General features: G+C 51.1%; 1 protein-coding gene across 3 annotated transcripts in view; it reads right to left on the bottom strand.

Moving 5' to 3' along the window:
- The window catches only part of COL26A1 (collagen type XXVI alpha 1 chain), a 125,565-nt gene that overhangs the window by 73,619 nt on the left and 32,038 nt on the right, over positions 1–19,908 (bottom strand). For all 3 annotated transcript variants that reach the window (XM_032328257.1, XM_032328259.1, XM_032328258.1), the window contains exon 2: positions 12,342–12,464. In XM_032328257.1, coding sequence (XP_032184148.1) covers positions 12,342–12,464 — 123 coding nt within the window. The remainder of the gene's footprint in view (positions 1–12,341; positions 12,465–19,908) is intronic.

Genomic DNA, 19,908 nt, shown 5'->3' with positions numbered 1-19,908 from the left:
AACTCTGAGACATAAGATATGTGACCACACCGCCATGAGCTTTATCACCTCACACCTGCCAGAATGGCAACATGGCCATCAACAACACAAGAAACAACAGGTGTGGGCGGCGATGCGGACAAAGGGGAACCCTCACGCAGCATTGGTGGGGCTGCCAACCAGTGCAGCCGCGGCGGGGAAGTGATACAGCAGTTCCTCAATAAATTAAAAATAGAACTTCCATTTGATCTAGCAACTCCACTTCCAGGGATGGAGCGGAAGAAAACAAAAACACTAATTCGAAAACAGATCTGCACCCCCATGGTCATCATAGTCTTATTTACAAGAGGCAACCCACAGAAACCCAAAGAAACAACCTCAGTGTCGATCGACAGAGGAACGGATAAGAAAACGTGATGTAGATACACATGGTGGAATATTACAGAGCAACGAAAAAGGAGGAAATCCTGCCATTTGCAACAGCAATGGCTGAACCGTGAGGGCATTACACTAAGTGAAATAAGTCAAACAGAGAAAGATAAATACTGGATAATCTCACTTATATGTGGCATCTAAAGGAAAAACAACCCAGGTCATAGATACAGACAGACTGATGGTTGCCAGAGTTTGTGGGGGTAGAGGTGGAAGAAATGGGTGAAGGGGGGGGGTATCAAAAGGCAGAAACTTCCAGATACAAAATAAAATGTAAAGCTCCTGGGATGTAATGTGCAGCCTGGTAACTATAGTTAAGACCGAGTAGCAGAAGGCGTCTGGGTGGCTCAGTGGGTTAAGCCTCTGCCTTCAGCTCAAATCATGATCTCAGGGTCCTGGGATCCAGCCCTGCATCAGGCTCTTTGCTCAGCAGGGAAGCCTGCAGGCTTCCCCCCCACCCCCCGCCCTGCCTGCTTCTCTGCCTACTTGTGATCTCTCTCTTTCAAATAAATAAATAAAATCTTTCATATATGAAAATGGCTAAGAGAGTAGAACTTCCAGTACTCATCCCAGGAAGAACAATTTTTATAACTGTGTGTGGTGACAGATGTTAACTATACGTATTGTGGTGATCGTTTTGCAATACATATAAATAACAAATCAAATACTGTACACCTGAAACTAACAGAACACAGAATGCCACACACACACACACACACACACACACACACACCCCTATGACCCAACCTCACAAGGGGGACACACTTGGCTTTATTATTCGATTGGCATGTATCATCATAACTTCTCTGCTCGATCACGTTTGCACGGCTTCCTCCTCCGAGCAAAGCTACACGACTTCACAGAATCCAAGTCTGCTGACGCCAAGCAACTTAATCGGTGAATGGGAAAATCATGAATTAATTGGTAGCAGCAGGCGTGACATTTCAAGACGCCCCATTGACAGGAAAACACACGAGTTGCGTCTTGAATTTCAGAAATAGTACACTCCATCTGAACAATCCTGTTCCACTGATTTCTCTTAAAAAGAAAAAAAAAGTCCTCTCGTTCATGTTTCATGAACAGTCTGGCAAACCAGCTTTCCTCCTGGAGATCTAAGGGGGGTTGGGGGGCGGTTGGCGAGGCTGTGTGCAACCAGGGGCAGGAAACTTCAAGTGAGAAGCCAGGACTCTGCATGGAGAGACGTCCGCGGTGGGACCAGGATGGCACCCCCAGATCTTAAGACTCTGGCTGCCCCCCCGGAAGCTCTGTGCAGGCCAGGGCTGGTTGTGTCATCAACACCAGTTCCCACTGGCAAGTGGCCTGGTGGGCCATTGTGGGCTAATGAGCCTGGGTCCCAGGAGCATAAACAGGTGATAATAAGCACACACGCCCACCGTCACATACACACACCCTTCCGCATGCACACACGGGCTTCCACGCTTTCGTGTTCACACATGCACACACGCTCACATGCTTGCACACACTCAACACTCGGGCACTCGTTCACACCCTCACACCCTCACACCGCCTTCCTGCGGCAGATCTCCCAGCTAGGAGAGGAAGGAGCTTTAATTTAGAGAAAAGATCCCAGTTTTCTCATTGATTCCTGGACTAAGATGTTGCTCCGGCTTAGAGGGAGCAGAAAAGCTATGGCAGCCCCACGCGGGGAATATGTGCAGGGCAGGGAGGGGGTCAAGTTACTCGCCATTCGCATCCTGCCCAGTGCTGCGGATGCCACCGACAGGTGTCTCCTGTGGACGCCACCAACAGGTGTCTCCTGTGGACGCCACTGACAGGTGTCTCCTGTGGATGGGCCCCTGGACTGTGGGGTTCGGACTAACTCACGATATGGACTTGCAGCATTACTTATGAGGACACCGCAGAGACCAGGATGCAGGGCCTGAGTCTCGCTGGGAGGATGCGTGTGCAAGGCGTGCACTGCAGGAAGCATGTGCAGATGCTGGGTTTGCAAAATGCAGATCGGACCTCATTCCTCCCTGCCCCTGTCCTTCTGCCGACCCCGCCCCCAGCCACAGGCGGCTCCTCCCCCTCCAGCCCGTGAACCAGGCAAATGCACCAGGAGTCCCTCCTTGCCCAGCTTGAATGATGATAATGATGATGGAAATAAAAATAGATATCCTAAGAGCTTTGAGTAGTCACCACGCACCAGACATTCACTGTTCTGAGCATTGGCCATGTGCTGACTCAACAATCCTAACAGGGGGATATTATTACTGATCCAAATTTACAGATGAGAAAACCGAGGCACAGGGAAGTTAATTTAAACAACTTTCTCAAGGTCACACTGTCAGAAGGTCATGGGACTAGGATCCAAACGCCGGCAGAACTGGCAGAAACTACCAACACTCATTCGTGTTTGCTCAGCACAATGGAATAGTTTCCCTCCCTACATCTGCACAAGATCATGAGCTCAGGTTCTGAAACTGAGAGAAAGCTCGTCCCCCAGAGAAGGTCCCTTTCTGCCCCTCATTCTGAAGTTCCATGGGCTGACCTGCCCCACTCTGGGAGCAGAAGGAACCCCATGACCTGTGATGTCCAGGACCAGGGTCCACCAGTAGATGGCGCTGTTTCACCAGCCCTGAGGGCCAGGGCTCAGCCTGGCAAACCCCTCAGATCTCTCCTGAGTGCCCTGGGCAGCAGGCAGTATTCACAGCCTGGCCCAGGGGAGGCTTCCCCCTTCTACATTTCATAAAGAACTCCCAGCCGATCCACTGGGGTCCAGTCTACAAACCCAGTGATCTTTCTAAAATGCAGATCCAAATTTTGTGACTGTCCTTTCTCAAAACCTCCCACGGCTCCCATAGACTAAGGATTAAGGATTAAGCTCTTTAAGTCAGTAAAGAAGACCCTGCCTATCTTTCTATGTTCCCTTCCTCCAGCCACCCCCAGCCAAGGTTCCTACCACCACAGCCCAACCTTCTCTTCCTGCCACTGGGCCTTTGCACAGGCAGGTTCCTCTGCCTACCTGCCCTTCCTCCTTCACTCTGCCTGAGAAAAATTCCCAAGAGCCTTCAGGGTGTGGCTCACCTGTCCCGTCCTCCTCGGTGAAGCACTCCCACTCCTGGCCAGCATCACTGGCTCCCTCCTGAGCCCTCCTGCAGCACCTTGGACAGAGCTTGGTTTGAACCCATCACTGATCCGTGCCCTCAGCACTGAGAGCCTGCTGGGTCCCCGACAATGGGAACGCAAGCATGAAGAAGGTGGGAACAGCTCTGCTCTGCCACAGAATGACACACGTGAACAGATGACCACAGGCCACGGTTAAGTGCTATGAAGGGAAGCACGGAATTCACGCCTCACATGACAATAGCGTTATTTTCTTTTTTACTAAAATATAATTTACATGCAGCAAAATAGATAAATCTAGTGTTTAGCTTAAGAAACTTTTACCTATGTGTCCACCAACGTTTCCAGCTCAAAAGTCCCCTGTCCCCCCTCCAAGATGTCTACCCCCACCCCCTGGTGTATCCATCCCGATTTTTCTCCCCCGGAGATTATTTTTGTTTGTTCTAGAATCTCATACACACGGGACCTCACAGCACGAGCTGGCATGTGCCCGTCTTCTTTTACTCAGCCTTAGCCCCTGGGGTTCATCTGTGTTAAGGGCATAAATAATATTCCAGTATAGAAAGGGGCCACAATCGGTCCATTCTCTTGTTGATGACCATTTGGGTGGCTTCTAGTCTCGAACTAGGATGGAGAAAGATGTGATGGGCTTTCCTGTACAAGTCTTTGTGAACATGTTTTCACTGCTCCGGAGTATATTCCCAGGAGCAGCGTGGCTGGCCTACAGGACGGATATGGGCTTCGTTTTAGGAGATGCTGCAAACAGGTGCCCCAGACCTGTTTGGACAAAGCGGTTCACATGCCTTGCAGCAGCGTCTGGGGTCCCACTGCTCCATAACCTTGATCTTGGACTGCCCAAACTCAAGAGCGTTGTCCTGAATGCATGTTTATTGCTTAAGCCACTAGTCTGGGGCTTAAGAGAGATTTGCGGTGACCGAGAGAGATTTTTATCAAGTACGTAACACAATTTCTGGGTAGGAAGGCGACAAATGTTGGCTACTGTCATGGTACTTTATGTGTCCACCAGACTGGGCTAACAGGTGCCCCCGTAATTGGTAAAGACAGCGTGAGGGTTTCCAGAAGAGATCAACACTGACTTGAGGGGCTGAGTCAAGAAAATCTGCCCTCTGGGGCGCCCGGGTGGCTCAGTCGGTTAGGTGTCTGCGTTCGGCTTAGGTCATGATCCTGGGGTCCTAGGTTCATGCCCCGAGTCAGGCTCCCTCCTCAGTGAGGAGTTTTCTTCTCCCTCTTCCTATGCCCCCTCTGCTTGTGCTCATTCGCTTGCTCTCTCACTCTTGCTGTCTCTCAAATAAATAAATATATATTTTTTAAAAATCTGCTCTCACCAAGGTAGGTGGGCATCACCCAATCCATTGAGAGACTGAAGAGAACCAAGGAAGGGTGCCTTTCCTCTCTTCTGGAGCAGAGACATCCGTCTTCTCCTGCCCTTGGACGTCAGCACTTGTGGCTCTTGGGTCTTGGGACTTGAACTAGGAATTACACCATCAGCTCCCTGGGCCTCCAGCTTCCAGACGGTACATTATGGGATGCTCAGCTTCTGTAACTGTGAGACAGTTCCTATAATAAACCTCATTCTGCGTGTGTATCTCCATATAGCCTGTTGGTTTTGCTCCTCCGGAGAACCCTAATACAGCCACCGCTGTCAATTACAATCACGGTAACGAAGCTATGGCGTATCAAAGGCCCTTCCAGACCACAAGTTCATCTACCTCGCCTACCACAGCCACGTCAATCAATAGCTAGGAAGGGAAATGTCAATCAAGGTCACCACGAGCTACCACTGCACACCTGTTGGGATGGTTACGATCCAGAAGACCAGAGATAACGTGGATTCACGTGGATGTAAGGAAGAGGGAGCTGTAGCGTCCACATGGAACGGAGAACAAACACCACACTGTGGCCCACCAAGCCCTGGGTGCTCTGGCCTGGTTCCACCAGCCTCCCTCTTGGTTCTTGAGCCCCTCATTCCTGCTTTCCAGCCATACTGGCCTTTCAAATCTCCAGTGGACCACATCCCTCAACACTTAAGGGCTGTTCTCTTTCTTTCTCTCCCCCGCCCCACCGGTACCCAGTTAAGGCCCAGTTATCTCCACTCTCACCTCAAATGCCCTCTCCTCCAGGAAGCCCTCCTGAGGCCTCTGAGCAGCTCAGCCTTCCTGACACAGCAAACGAAGAGGACTATAAGGGCATTATCTTTGGTGAAGCCTTGGGAGCTCAGCCCCCTGATGCTGTGAGTGTCACAGTCCCTTCTCTGGATGGGGACAGAGTCCTGGCCTGAGCTGTGCGGATGGTGGGCAGTGGAGACCGAAATCCACTCACACCAGCAGGAAGCGGACAAGCCCACTCCCCACACCGGACTGCATACCCCCCCAGGGCCCGTCGTTTCATCGGCTGCCCCCCACTCCTACCCTGGATGCACCTACGCGGTCAGATGAGGTTGTTTGTTTCCGCCGGCCCAGCCAAGATCCCAACACAGCACAGGAGACACCGGGGCATGTGTGCAGGGTGGTCCCCCACAAGGACAGCCCTGGCTGACTTGGCCCAAGGGCAGCAAACATGCAGTCAGGCAAGAGAAACACAGGGCTTTCTGGCTGCTTTGTTTCTAACTCATTCCAATGCATCTCTGCCCATCTGTGAGCCCTGAGTGAGTCCCCGCCTCTCGGAGCCCTCTGTGAGGTCTGTGCTGAGATGGGCAAGACTCAAAGATCCCTTCCGACCTTGAAATTCTCCAAACACAATCTGGAGTCACTAGGGGGGTGTCTCCCAACTCACTGGTTCTGGGACCCAAATCTAGGGACTTCTGACCTCTCCTCATTTGCTTCCTTTGACGGTTGGATCTTGGGACGTCCCTCCCTGTCACCCATCACCTGGCAATCTCAAGGACATACATTCTCCTGGGGGTTGGGTCTGAGTCAATAAATATCCACGGCAAAAGTGCCGCCTCCTCCAAGAGGGCCTCCTTGACCAGCCCGCCCTCTGTCGCACCCCACCCCCCACCCCACTGCAGGCTGGGTCCCCTGGGTTTATACTGTCGTAGAACCCTGGCTTGTCTTCCAAACACTCATCACCACCTGCGCAGTTACTGATCTGATGTCTCTTCCCCTCCACTAAAGCCACTGGCTGCGCCCCAGGCCTAGCTCAGCATACGGCCCATCACGGGCACTCAATAAAGATTGTGGCAATCAAGGAAACAGTCAAAGAATGGTGTCCCAGACGGAGTCACAGGCAAGGAAGTGCAATGCTAGTCAAGACGCCGTGGGTCCCCGGAGAAGCTCAGGATGTCAGGCTGGGGGACATCCCTGGACAGTGATGGCTGGCAGGGGTGGGGAAGCAGGGTGTGGCTGCTTCCACCGCAAGGGGCTGGAAAATGCTTCCTACTGTTGCAGGACACTTGAGGGTCTCCTGAGCTGAGACAGGGTGGAGGCAGCCAGCACCAGGAGAGCCGGGCCGTGGTTTGGGGTGAGATCTGGTGCATTCGGGGAGCAGACAAGGCACTGGCAGGGCAGCTGTGAGAGCCCCAAGCACAGGCAAGGAGTCTGGCCTGGGTCTGGGGAGATCTCACTGGCGGGCACACTTCTGATCAGCAAAATATGTCCGAGCCTGCAATATTCATGTACTAATCCACACCAGGATAGTCACACACATTATTTACTGTCTTTGCATAGATTAAAAGTCAGTAGAGCTTCATTTCGCTCCTATTTCAGAGATCAGAAAACAAACAAAAGACTTGATGTGGTTTTTCTGCTCCTCAACAGACAGCCTTTTACACACTAGGAGACCAACCCCTCCCGGCCCAGGGGAGGCCACCCAGGGACTGTGGCGCTGAGCACTGTGGTGGTCAGACTGACTTTCTAGAAAGACCCCACCTGTGGCTGACTGTGTGGCACCAGATGGGAAGGGAGAGATGGAAGGTGGGGCCAGGAGTCAGGCAGCTGCGGGCTGAGCAAGAGGGACTGAGCAGGGATGAGTGGCCTCATTCTACAGAAAGGGAAACTGAGGCTGGGGAGGAGCATGGGATCAGATGCCAGCTTATAAAGTGGCAGAGGTCTGACCAAATCAAGCCTCTGGGTGGGGCTGGTGTGTTCTCATCTGGTCAAGGATGTCCAGAAACTGCCCCCACCATGAGCAGTTGGTCCTGGGGGACCCTTTCAGGAAGCACAGAGGGCTGAAGTCATGAGGTCCTCTCAGGGGCTCCCAGACTCCTCCAGCCACTCAATGAATGCCCCCCAGAAAGGGTGCAGATGTGTCCTGTATTTCCCCAAACGTGGCCCTGGGTGCAGGAGGTCACAGGAGAAGGCATTTGACAAACGGGATCCCAGAAGGGGTGAGGTGCCCATCACTAGAGGTGTGTAAGTGGAGGCCATGGCTCTTTGGCCTCCAAAGGTGGAAGGAGGGGTCCCCAAAGCATCAGGAGGTCCCTCGCTGGGTGCCAGCACAGGGCTACGGTCTGGGAATCGCCAGCCCACGGAGACCTCACGTGCAGGCGCGGTGCCCCCGCCCCCCACGGGGCATTTCAGCCTGCAGGTTCCTGCCGTGGCCGCATTTCCCCACCAGGGACCACCGCGAGGACGACCAGACTGGGAGGTACCGAGACAGGCTGGAGACTCAACAGGAAATGGGAGCGGGGGTTTCAGAAAAGGAGGCAGCAGATTATTAATCTCTTGATTAATAGCAGCGGGCCAGTGGGAGGGAAGGGGCTGTCCCACCGCCGTGCAGAGGCAGGAGGAGGGGGTTTGAAGCCTCTGGCCTCCTCCAGACCCCAGCTAGTCATTCCGAAGTGCCAGATGCAAGGGACAGCGGGCCCAGCCGGCAGTGTCTTCCGCCCGGCCTCCCCCACCAGAGCCCAGGACAGCAGGGCACTGGGGAGTCCTGGCGGGGGGGACGGGGATGCAGCCCAGACAAGCCCCCACGCTGCGGGGGTCACCCACACAGGCCGGCTGCGGAGGAGGGGCAGGAAAGAAAGGCCATGTTTGAAGAAAGTACTAAGTCCAGGCAACCCAATCAAAGAGGGGGAGGCAGGCCGGCAGGGGGCCGTCTGGCGGAGGGGAATGAAGGAGGCAGATGAAGCCCCGGAGAGTTCCGGCAAACCCCTCCGCTCAGCACATCTGGAAAAGGTTGGCTCTAATGCCATCAAAGAGCTCCGAGAGGGGCCGGGGAGACAGCCAGGGCAGGGAAGCCAGGCCGAGGAAAACTTAACCCCCAAGTCCCTGGGGCTCGGTCCTCCCAACGTGTCAGGCAGGCCCTGCGCCTGGCCGCCCCCCCCACTTCCTGCAGCGGCCCCCCTGCGGGTGGGGGGTTTGCTCAGGGGGGACAGGAGGGCAGCATCAACCACGTCGGACTTCCTGCTGCCTTGATCGAGGCAGAGCCAGGGGTGTGATTTCCCACCCCAAAGCAAGACAGAGGGTTATATCCTCATTCCCCAGAAAGGGAAACTGAGGCACGAAGCGGGGAGGCCCTGGCTTGTCCTCTCTGCCTTCCTCTGGGACTGGGAGCTGGTCCTCAGGCCTCTCGCGGGGAAGTCTCAGCATCCAAGCCCTCACTGTGGCCCTGCCCTCCCACACTGTTGCCTCCCCCACGCCCCCTCCCCGCCACACCGCACCCCTCCCCTAGGGAAACCCCCTCAACCTCCAGATCTCTGAGCCAATGTCACTGCCTCCCACCCACCCGCGGAAACCCAGGACCAGGTCTCATATCAGGGCCATTTGACATTCCCTCCCCCAGCAGTTCTGTCCACAACAACCCCTCCCCCCAACCACACACGTTCCGGGAGGGAAGGGGCCATGTTCTTGGACACCAGTGTCGACTCTTAGGTGCTGGGTTCAGCGCCAACCACCCACCAGACCAAACACAGGATCTGAGGAAGCTGAGACAGAGACTTCCCTGAAGGGAGACCAGGCCCTGGGGGGGGGAGGGTCCCATGGAGCCCCCTCTCCCCACCAGCTGCTGACTGGCCGGGTGCCTGGGCCTCATGGTTGTAAACATGATAGATGCATACCTCCGACACACACACATACACACACACACACTCTCTCTCTCTCCAGAAATCCAGTGTAGGAAAAAAATCTCAGAATGGGAGAATCCACACAGGACACGGCTGGATTACAGTTCTGTTTCCACATAGCAAGAAGATGGCTGCGTCCTTTAAGGTGTGTGGCTGCGTCCCCACACCAGGCCCGTCGGTGTGGGGGGACCTGGGTGGGTAAGGACCTCGCGGTGAGCTCTGGGAATAATGGGAGGGGGACATCGTGGGCCACCATCGAGGCCCTCATGAGTTGGTAAAGGTGTCCCCCCAAATCAGACCATCCCGGCATCACCTGGGTGAACCCACATGGGTGGCAGGGGCCCCTGCTCTCGGCCTGCCCACACTCCCCGTTGCAGCTCTGAAAGGCCCCCCCTTCCCCTCCTGCTGCCCATTCCCCAGCTCTGGGCTTCTGCCCTCCCGTCTCTCCAGGACCCTCCCGGACAGCTTACAAAACAGTTTACAGATATGCTCCCGTACTTCCTGTCTTCAAAACAAACAGAATCCCTCCCTTACCCCATGCCGCCTCCAGCTTCCCAGGCCCCTTCACTGCTCCCTTCACAGCAAGAACTTCTAGAAACTTCTCACATCTCATTTTCCTCCTCCGCACCTGCCTTCTTGGCCTCCATCCCCACTGCTCCCCAAGACGGCCTTTGCCAGGGTCCCAGCCACCCCGCGTTGCCAACTCTAATGCATACCCGGCCCCAGTCTTAGCGGGCTTCCCAAAGCATCTGGGAGACTTGGACTCTCCCCCATACCTTCCCTCCCGAAACTCACCTCCCGGGACACCCAAATGCTCCTTCTCCCCTCCTTAGCCAGCCCCTCCTCCTTCGCCTGCCTCTGAGGTTGCAGAGAGCCCTGCAATCTTCCTGGTTCTCCAGACTTTTTCACTCAACCTCCCCCCTTCTCCCACGGATGTCCCCATAGGCCTCTCCAGCGTCACTTGGCCAAAACAGAGCTGCTGGTTTCCCCTCCGAGGGCTGACGACACCACTGGGGGTCCCCAGCTTAATGAAGGACATGCCCAGTCAGCCAGCTGCTCAAACCAGACATAGAGGGTTATGCATGGTTGCTCCCTGCCCTTCTGTGAACAGACTCTTGTCTCAGCTTCCAGACTCCTCCTGAATCCACCCACTTCCCAGGTAGTGTCCTGGCACAAGCCACCAATCCCTTGCACCTGCCTATGTCCACTGTCCCCACGGCAACACTCGATCTTTTTTAAAACCTAAACCAGCCCAACTCAGGAACCTCCAAAAAGGAGAGAAAAATACTTCAAAGCCAGCAGAAGGAAGGACCGAGCAGACAAGAGCAGAAATCAATGACATTGAAAACGGAAAAACATTAGAGAAAAATGAATGAAACCAAAGCTGGTCCTCAGAAAAGACCCGTGAAACAACAAAGCTCTAGCAAGACTGACAAAGGGAAAAGAAGAAAAGGCACGCGTTATCAATATCAGGAATAAAACAGGTTAATAGGGCTACGCACGTCCGTTTAACAGCTGAGAGGGAATGGACCAGCTCATCGAAAAACGCAAATCACTCCCACTCCCTCGATCTGAAATACATCATTTGACTCGCTCCATAACTATTAAGGAAATTGAATTTGTAGCTTAAAAACTCCTTCAAAAGAATTCTCCAGCCCCAGATGTTTCCACTGGAGAATTTTACCAGATGTTTAAGAGGAATTAATACCAGGGCGCCTGGGTGGCTCAGTGGGTTAAGCCTCTGCCTTCGGCTCAGGTCATGATCTCAGGGTCTTGGGATGGAGTCCTGCATCGGGCTCTCTGCTCAGCAGGGAGCCTGCTTCCTCCTCTCTCTCTGCCTGCCTCTCTGCCTACTTGTGATCTCTCTGTCATATCAGAAGCAAAGGCGGGGAAGCAAGTTGCAGAACAAAAGAACATCATCTGGTTTTGTGTGAAAAAAATATATATATATATAAAATATATATATATATATATATACGCTCCTACGTAAATATGAGGAGAAAAGGGTCTGGAGTAACGCACTGGTAATATTAATAATGGGATTGTGTAGGTGCAATTGGGGAAGCAGGAGAACACTCATCGCCCACCTTATTCAGTTCTGTAATTTCTGGATTTGCTTTGGGCACGGAGTATATACCACTTTCTTCATCACGACAATGACAGCAGTTACAGTAAAAGGCAGAATGAGGGGCGCCTGGGTGGCTCAGTCGGGGAAGCGTCTGCCTTTGGCCCAGGTCATGATGTCAAGGTCCTGGGATCGAGCCCCGCATCAGGCTCCTTGCTCAGCGGGGAGCCTGGTTCTCCCTCTGCCTGCTGCTCCCCCTGCTTGGGCTCTCTCTCTCTCTCTTTCTGACAAATAAATAAAATCTTAAAAAAAAGAAAGAAAGAAAGAAAGAAAGAAAGAAAGAAAGAAAGAAAGAAAGAAAGAAAGAAGAAAGAAAGAAAGAAAGAAAGAAAGAAAGAAAGAAAGAAAGAAAGAAAGAAAGGCGGAATGACACTCTCCCCCTAACTGACGTGGCAGCCTGTAGCCCAGGACCAGAATCTCTGCCCCTTTCAGGGGTCCCAGCATGAAAGGGTCCCTGCGAGCTGATTCTGGGCCTCCCCTGCCCCTCAGTCCCCTCACCCCACTTCTTGTCTATAGTGCTCTTCTGCTCATCAAACGCCCATGCTCTGTACACAAAAGGTGCTCCATAAAGGCACACTCAGCTTTTGTTTCCGAGCATCAATCCCCGCCCCCGCCCCCAAGCAGCCTGTGCTGGGGTTGGATTCATCCAAGGGAACAGAAAGGAAGGGCAGAGCTGGCCCGCCCCACAGCCTTTACCTCACGAGGTTGGCACAGGGCCCGGGCCATCGGCAGCTCTGGTACACACGCTGGACCACTGTCTCCGAGCCGTTCTGCACCTGGCAGGACACTGTCCGCGTCACCGTGTGATGGCACCAGTGCCTGTGAGGAAAGCAACAGTCACATCAGCCCTTCTGTTCCTGAGGTGCTGACTGCGGGTCAAAAGGCCATGCTGGCCAAGGAGGGGTCTCTCCATAAGGCCATGGGGTGGGGGTGCTCGTTCTTCTGGGGAAGGGGTCCACTGAGACCCTCAGTCAAGGACAAAGGGGAAGGGAAAGCACCCGCACCCCTTGGCTACCCAGCCCTGGCATCCATCATTTCAGTCACCAAACACTTGGGATGAACCCCTGCCCATGGGGAAATCCCACTTTGACATAGAAGACTAAGAAAGAAGTGATCATAACCCACAGGAACACGGGGCCATCAGTGCAACCAAAAGATGCACACAGGGACCTATGGGACCAGCGGGGCACCTAACACAGGTCCCAAGAAAGACCAACCACCTAGGTATTGAAAGCTGAGTCAGCCTCCAGCAAGTGCAAACACCCGTGGCCCAAAGGCTGGGAGGAGGAGAGGAGCAAGGAAGAAGGGGAGGGGCCAGGAGGAAAGGGAGGAGCCAAAAGGAAGGGGAGGAGCCAGGAGGAAGGAAGGAACATGGTACCCGCCAGGCTAGATGTGGGTCTTAGCATGAAGTCAGTGGGGAGCCCCTGAAGTGCTCTGACCAGGGGAATCTCTCTATGGGTCTGAATTTAGAAAAATCCCTCTGGAGCAGTGTGAGAGGTGCAGAAGCCTGAGCTGGGGCACGGGGGTGGGTGTTATATGCAAACAATATTGTGATTGGATCCAGATGGCAGGCAAGCCCATGCTCTCACCTCCCCCACGCATTCCCCACGTCCAGATCCTAGAAATTTTAATCTAAAAATAAATCCTTGTTGCAACATCAGCAAGATAGTGGGACAGGAGGTCCCCCACTCCTAACTCCTCTCAGTAACAATATAAATAAACAATATCAATAAAAGGGATAAAAATGACCTTGCAGGAGCTTTGGAATTTTTGCAAAGCATACATCTTGTAAGGGGTTAATATCAGAAACATACAAGGAACTCATAGAACTCAATAGCCAAAAACCAAATAATCTGATTTTAAAATGGCCAAAGGACCTGAATAGATATTATTCTGAAGAAGACATACAGATGGCCAAAAGCTCAACATCAGTCACCGCGAGGAAAACGCAGATCAAAATGAGAGATCACCTCACACTTCTTAGGATGGCCATTATCAAAAGGACACAAGACAACAAATGTTGGCAGAAGTGTGGAGAAAAAGGAACTCTGGTACATTGTTGGTGGTGATGGACATTGGTACAGCCATTACGGTAGGTTCCTGAAGAAATTAAAAATGGAACTACTGTATGACCCAGGAATCTCACTTCTGGGTATATATACAAAGGAATTAATATCAGTATCTAGAAGAGGTATCTGCATGCCCGTGCTTATTGCGAAAGTATTCACAACAGCCAAGACGGAAATAACCAAAGTGTGCATCCATGAATGAATGGGCAAAGAAAATGTAGAAAATACACACACACAACAGAATGTTATTCAGCCATTAAAAAGATGGAAATTCTACCATTTGCATCAACACGGATGAGGCTGGAGGATGTTACGTTAAATAAATAAGCCGGACACATTTGTATATGAAATCCAAAACCGTCCAGCTCATAGAAGCAGAGAGTAGAACAGGGATTGCCAGGGAGTGTTGAGAGATGGAGAGATGCTAGTCAAAGAATACAAAAATAAGATGAATAAATTCTGGGGATCTAATATACAGATTCGATCTGTATGGATTATGTATTATATTATCTGTGTATTACACACATAATCATGTGGTGATTGGAGTTAATAATCCCACATTGCATTCTTGAAATGTGCTAAGGGAGTAGATCTTAAGTGTTCTCACCACAAAACAAACAGTGGTAACTATGTGAAGCGATGAATGTGTTAATAATCTGTCCTAATCATTTCACAATGTCCATATATAATAACTCACCACATTGTACACCTTTGGGGGTAAAAAAGCGTATTGTACAACCTAAATATACACTTTTTCAGTTTGTAAAACTGAAAAACTCAGTTCATAACTCAATAAAGCAGAAAATTTAAATAAAGAAACATAAAAGTCCCTAACAGCATTGGAAAACAGAGAAGCAGTGGGGGGCCAGAAAGTTTGAGGAATGCTCATTAGACTGAAAGTAGGTGAAACTGAGCTGAAAGAGGAGAGCCCAATGGGAAACATAGGGAAGATTCCAGATTGGCAGTAAATGTGGGTGCAAATCGGGAACAGCTGATGTGGCTGATGGGATAGGGGAGGGACCCAGAGGTGACTGACAGAGGACCATGGTACAAGGACCCAGATCCCTACCCCTGCTGGTGTCAAGAATCAGGCATTTGACTCACCTGCTTGAGGCAGGTATGGTCATAGAGGGTGCCCCCAAATCTGATGAAACCCAGGAGAAACTGAGACCCTCTCAAGTTTATACAACTGAATTTGGGTGCCTGGGTAGCTCATCTGGTTAGCGACTGCCTTCAGGTCAGGTCATGATCCTAGAGTCCTGGGATCGAGTCCCTGTTTGGCAGGGAATCTGCTTCTCCCTCTGACCCTCCTCCTTCTCATGCTCTCTCTCTCATTCTCTCTCAAATAAATAAATAAAATCTTTTTTTAAAAAAGTATATACAACTGAATTCTTTTTTTTTCTTTAAGATTTATTTACTTGAAAGAGAGAGAGGTAGAGCAGGAGGAGGGACAGAGGGAGAGAGACAGAGAAACAGAGAAGCAGACCCCCTGCTGAGCATGGAGCCCAACCCAGGGCTTGATCCTAGGACCCTGATATCCTGACCTGAGCCAAAATTAAGAATTGGAGGCTCAAGCAAGAGAGGCACCCAGATGCCCCTATACACCTAAATTCTTGCACACTCCTTCTCTACCCTTCGCCTATACCAATCCTCTAAGAGACAAAGCAGCAATAAATAGTAAAGCAGAAATGAGCCAGTGGAAATCCCCAAATACCAAGAATTTCAAAGTATTCAAGAAAAAGAAAAGGCCAGCACCATGAAAGAAAGGCACCAACTCAACAGACAATAAATCACACCTCAGGAAAAGACAATAAACCAAACCAATGAAGACAGTTTTTTAAAACATTATTGATGTCCTCAAAGAGATAAGACAGTCGTGCCTTTGTGGAAAAAAAAATATTATGAAATGGAAAAAATGAGATCTCTTGGAAATGAAACATATGACTGTAAAAACCAAAAAGTGCAACAGATGGGCTGAAAAATCAGAATGGACACAGCTAGAGTGACTGGATGAGCCGGAAATCTGAGCCATGAACTTTCCAAGGATGCACTGCAGGGGGAAAAGAAGGTGGGAAATGGGGAGGGGGAGAAGGTGAGAAACCCAAAGGACAGACCATTTGCCAACATATGTCTGTTAGTAGCTCTGGAATGGGGGATCGGAGAGAGCCAAGGGAAGTATGTACTTGAAGAAAGTATAAAGAGAGTTGGAGAAAGACATGATTTCTCAATCCAAAAGAGCCCACTGAGTGCTAAGCCAGAAGAACACAAAGAGACATATCATGCTGAAATGTCAGAACCCCCAGGATGGAAACAACAATACCAAATGCTATAGAAAGGAGAGTGACACAGATTACCCATAATAAACTTAAATCAGCAGTGCCTGATTCATCAAGAAACACAATGGTTTCAAATTTCCAAAGGGAAATATCGAGCACCCAGAACTCCACGCCCAGGCAAGCTCTCCTTCAAAGGCAAAGGCAAGAAAAAGACATTTTCAGATGCACAAGAACTCAGAAAGCTTGCCAGTCACCTTTTCTGAAAGAATCACTGCAGGATGTACTCCAGCAAAATAAATGAAGGATACAGAAGGTATATATCAAATATAAGCAGCTATTATGAGCAAAGAAAGAGTAATATGATTTAATAACAGCCTAGCTCTAAAATCGAAAGTGATCTCAGTATGAAAGAGAGCTGCAAATGGGACAGAAGGAACCAGAAGTTGCTGAGGATTTTGTCTTGTTTATGGAAACGACACAGGTGCTTTGCAACTTCAGGTATAGTAGAAAAATACACAATTAAGATATACCTTTCAGTTCAAAGATAAATAGTAGCAAGGATAGAAAGAGGACACAAAACTGACAAACCATGAGAGAAAAAAAAATGAAACAAAGAAAATCTGATTAATCCAACAAAACGCTAGAAAACCAAGAAGGTAGCAACAGAAAACATAGGAATTAGAAAACCCTTGAAAGAGGAAGAAGAAAAGAATCAGCAAAGATTTGAGTGGAAATGAGTGAAGTAGATTTACTTTAAAAAGTGAATCAACAGGGCGCCTGGGTGGCTCAGTGGGTTAAGCCACTACCTTCAGCTCAGGTCATGATCTCAGGGTCCTGGGATCGAGTCCCACATCGGGCTCTCTGCTCAGCAGGGAGCCTGCTTCCCTTCCTCTCTCTCTGCCTGCCTCTCTGCCTGCTTGTGATCTCTCTCTGTCAAATAAATAAATAAAATCTTAAAAAAAAAAAAAAAAGGGAATCAACAATGGGACGCCTGGGTGGCTCAGTTGGTTGGACAACTGCCTTCGGCTCAGGTCATGATCCCGGAGTCCCGGGATCGAGTCCCACATCAGACTCCCAGCTCCTCGGGGAGTCTGCTTCTCCCTCTCACCTTCTCCTCGCTCATGCTCTCTCTGTCTCTCTCTCAAATAAATAAATAAAATATTTTTTAAAAAAAAGAAAAGAAAAAAAAGTGAATCAACAAAACAGGTTTAAAAAAAATCAAATAGACAAAGCTTATAACAATTCTTAATGAGAAACAAACAAAAGACACAAGAATTATTCCAGAGATTTAAAATTATATGCAAATATTATATGGGATCTTACATCAAAAATTTTCAAAATCTGGACAGTTTTCTACACAAATCTCTATTACCAACATTTGCACAGTCAAAAAGAGCATAGAAGTAACTGAAAGTCCATCCGTCTCCCCAAAAGCACCAGGAGACCTAGCTCAAAACCTGGGTCTGCCACCAACCTGCTCTTTGACTTAAGCAAAGTGATGTTCTCTCTCTGAGCCTCGGTAAAATTAAAAAAAAAAAAAATCCTACCTCTCAAAGTTATTTTGAGGGCTATGTGAGCAGATTTAGGTTAGTGGTATATGAACCATATGGCCCTCTCTACCTAAGCCAAGGAATCCCCGATTGGCTGGCTACCGGAACCTCACAGTGTCCATTAAAGCCTAGGGACTGACCTTCCCATCTTGGAGCCGGGAGGAGTAGTGGACATTTAAACTTCACTGTCTGTAGCTCAGACTTGAGGCTGAGCTGGGAAAGGAATCCAGCCTTCCAGCCCACAGGACCAGCAGGGTCCCACATCCCCAGGACAAACCTCCTCTCCTACGTCTGCAGATTGGTCTAGAAATTGTGCAAGATGGCGGGAGCCTAGGCCCCTCCTTCATCTCTACCGGGAAGCACTGGTGCCATCTCAGGCACTGAGCATGACCATCTCGGGGATGAACCAACCGGAGGACAATGCTCTGTCCCAACATCCGCCCCTGGCATTCCAGCACAGACAAACCAGCCAGCCATCTCGGAATCACGCCGGGTCAGGGCTCTCTATAGGGAAATGAGCTGTGAATTGCAAAACATTTTCAAATGCCTCGATTCATCATCTGCAGACATTTGATCTTTTAATGGGCTGTAAATGGCTTCCCAAAATCAAAACCTGGCCAAAAACAACGAAGAAGGCAGGCAGAGACAAGGGGAAAGGGATCCAGACCTTCTCAGATGGAATTCAAAACCTTGCTCATCTCCAGGCACCATGGTTCCAGAGAATCTTGGTGTCAGGCACTCTGCTCCCGTGTGGGGTCCCTCTTAGGATCCCTATGTCTTAAAGAAAAAAATAAAGAAAAGGATCCCCATGTCTTGAACATTCCGTGGTCCTGTTTGTGGGGGGGCAGCACAGTGCCACCCACCCCTACTCCTACCCACGGTGGGTGGGTGCATACAGATCTGTATGGACTACAGAAAAATTCCATGCACAGACTGGCTTGGCAGGAGACTATGTCCCTTTTAAGACCCTTCTGGAAGGACTAGCCCAAGAACACAGAATTTGGGAGTGGCAGGGCTGGTCCTCCAACTGCCTGGCAATGAGGGTGCCCTCAGCAGCCTTCATCAGGATGGGAAGGGCTGGCATTATCTTTGGGCAGCAATGGTCTCTTCCATACCGCCCCCTCCCGTAGAGGGTCCAGGATGGGAAACTCGCTCTCTCGGCTTTGGGGACACACAGTCTCCCATCCAGGTCCCTGTTCTCATGAGACAAGGTCCACTCCCTGATGGGGCTGAGCCACTGACTTGGCCCTGCTCCAGCAGACCTAGAGGCCACTCCTACAGGGGTCTTCGTCGTGCTAAGTGTTTGGCTCCGTGACTTGGCTGAGCTCCGAAATTCTTGACTTAGGGTCCTTTGGGACAACAAGCGATAAGTGGCTTCAGGAAATCACGGCACAACGGAATGGAGGGTCTTCAGGATACCCCCGGCCCAGGCCCACTTCTGAATATAATTAACCCAGGGAAATGGGTTAATTATAACCCTCTCCTCCCCAGAGCCCTGGTCCCACCCCAAGCATCCCCAAGCACCCACCCTTAATCCTCCCAATTCTCCTATCAGAGCTTTGCCTTGGGACTTGATCTCACTCACACTTTCCCTCCATCCCCAGGACCCTGAGCTCTGAGCCCGAACCAAGCCCCGGGGCTCTAACGGTGTCCTCCCTTCCAGGGGGGTCACCCAGTCGGCCCCCTTGCCCCTGTCCCACACTCCGCTTCGCCCACCGGCTGAGTCTCCTCAGTGCTTCCCCTTGAACCCCAACACAGAGGCCCTGCTTATCTGGACAGTGGCCACACACCATCATAGCCCATGGGACGCTTCAAGACCCACCATCGCAATCTGGCCAGTACTGAGCACATCCCTGTCCAGACCCAGCTGAGTCCATATTGGTGACCAGCCCCACTAAACTCCCGGTCCTTTTACCCAGAACACCCAGCAGCAAATTGCCACAGACTCCGCCTTCTCCCTCTCTCGCTGCCCGTGGCCACTTAGCCCCCACACCAGGCAAGCCCACCTTCTCTACCCAGCTCCCGCTTCCTCTTGATCTTGTACCTGGACGGCCTTGGTGCCTGCTGGTCTCCCCGCCCCCAGCCCGGTCTCCCTGCAGTGTCCTCTATAAGCCACCAGAGGGCACTCCCTAAACCATAAATCTGTCTTGTCCAGGTCACCTCCCCTCCCCAACCTCCACAGCACTCCCTACCTCCCTGGTACCACCTCCTACCCACCTCCACCTTACCACCGACACTGTCACACTGTCCCCCCTGGCATGCCGTCCCACCGTCTTCCATTTGGCCAGCTGTTACCCTACAAGTCTTCATTTGGGCTCTGTCCCCTCTTGGAAGCCTTCCTGACCCCCTGGCCAGGAAGCGACTCTTG

This window comes from Mustela erminea, chromosome 20, assembly GCF_009829155.1.
Source record: "Mustela erminea isolate mMusErm1 chromosome 20, mMusErm1.Pri, whole genome shotgun sequence".
Classification (NCBI taxonomy): Eukaryota; Metazoa; Chordata; class Mammalia; order Carnivora; family Mustelidae; genus Mustela; species Mustela erminea.
Note: the sequence above shows the minus strand (reverse complement) of the source record. Positions and strands in the feature narration are given on the sequence as shown.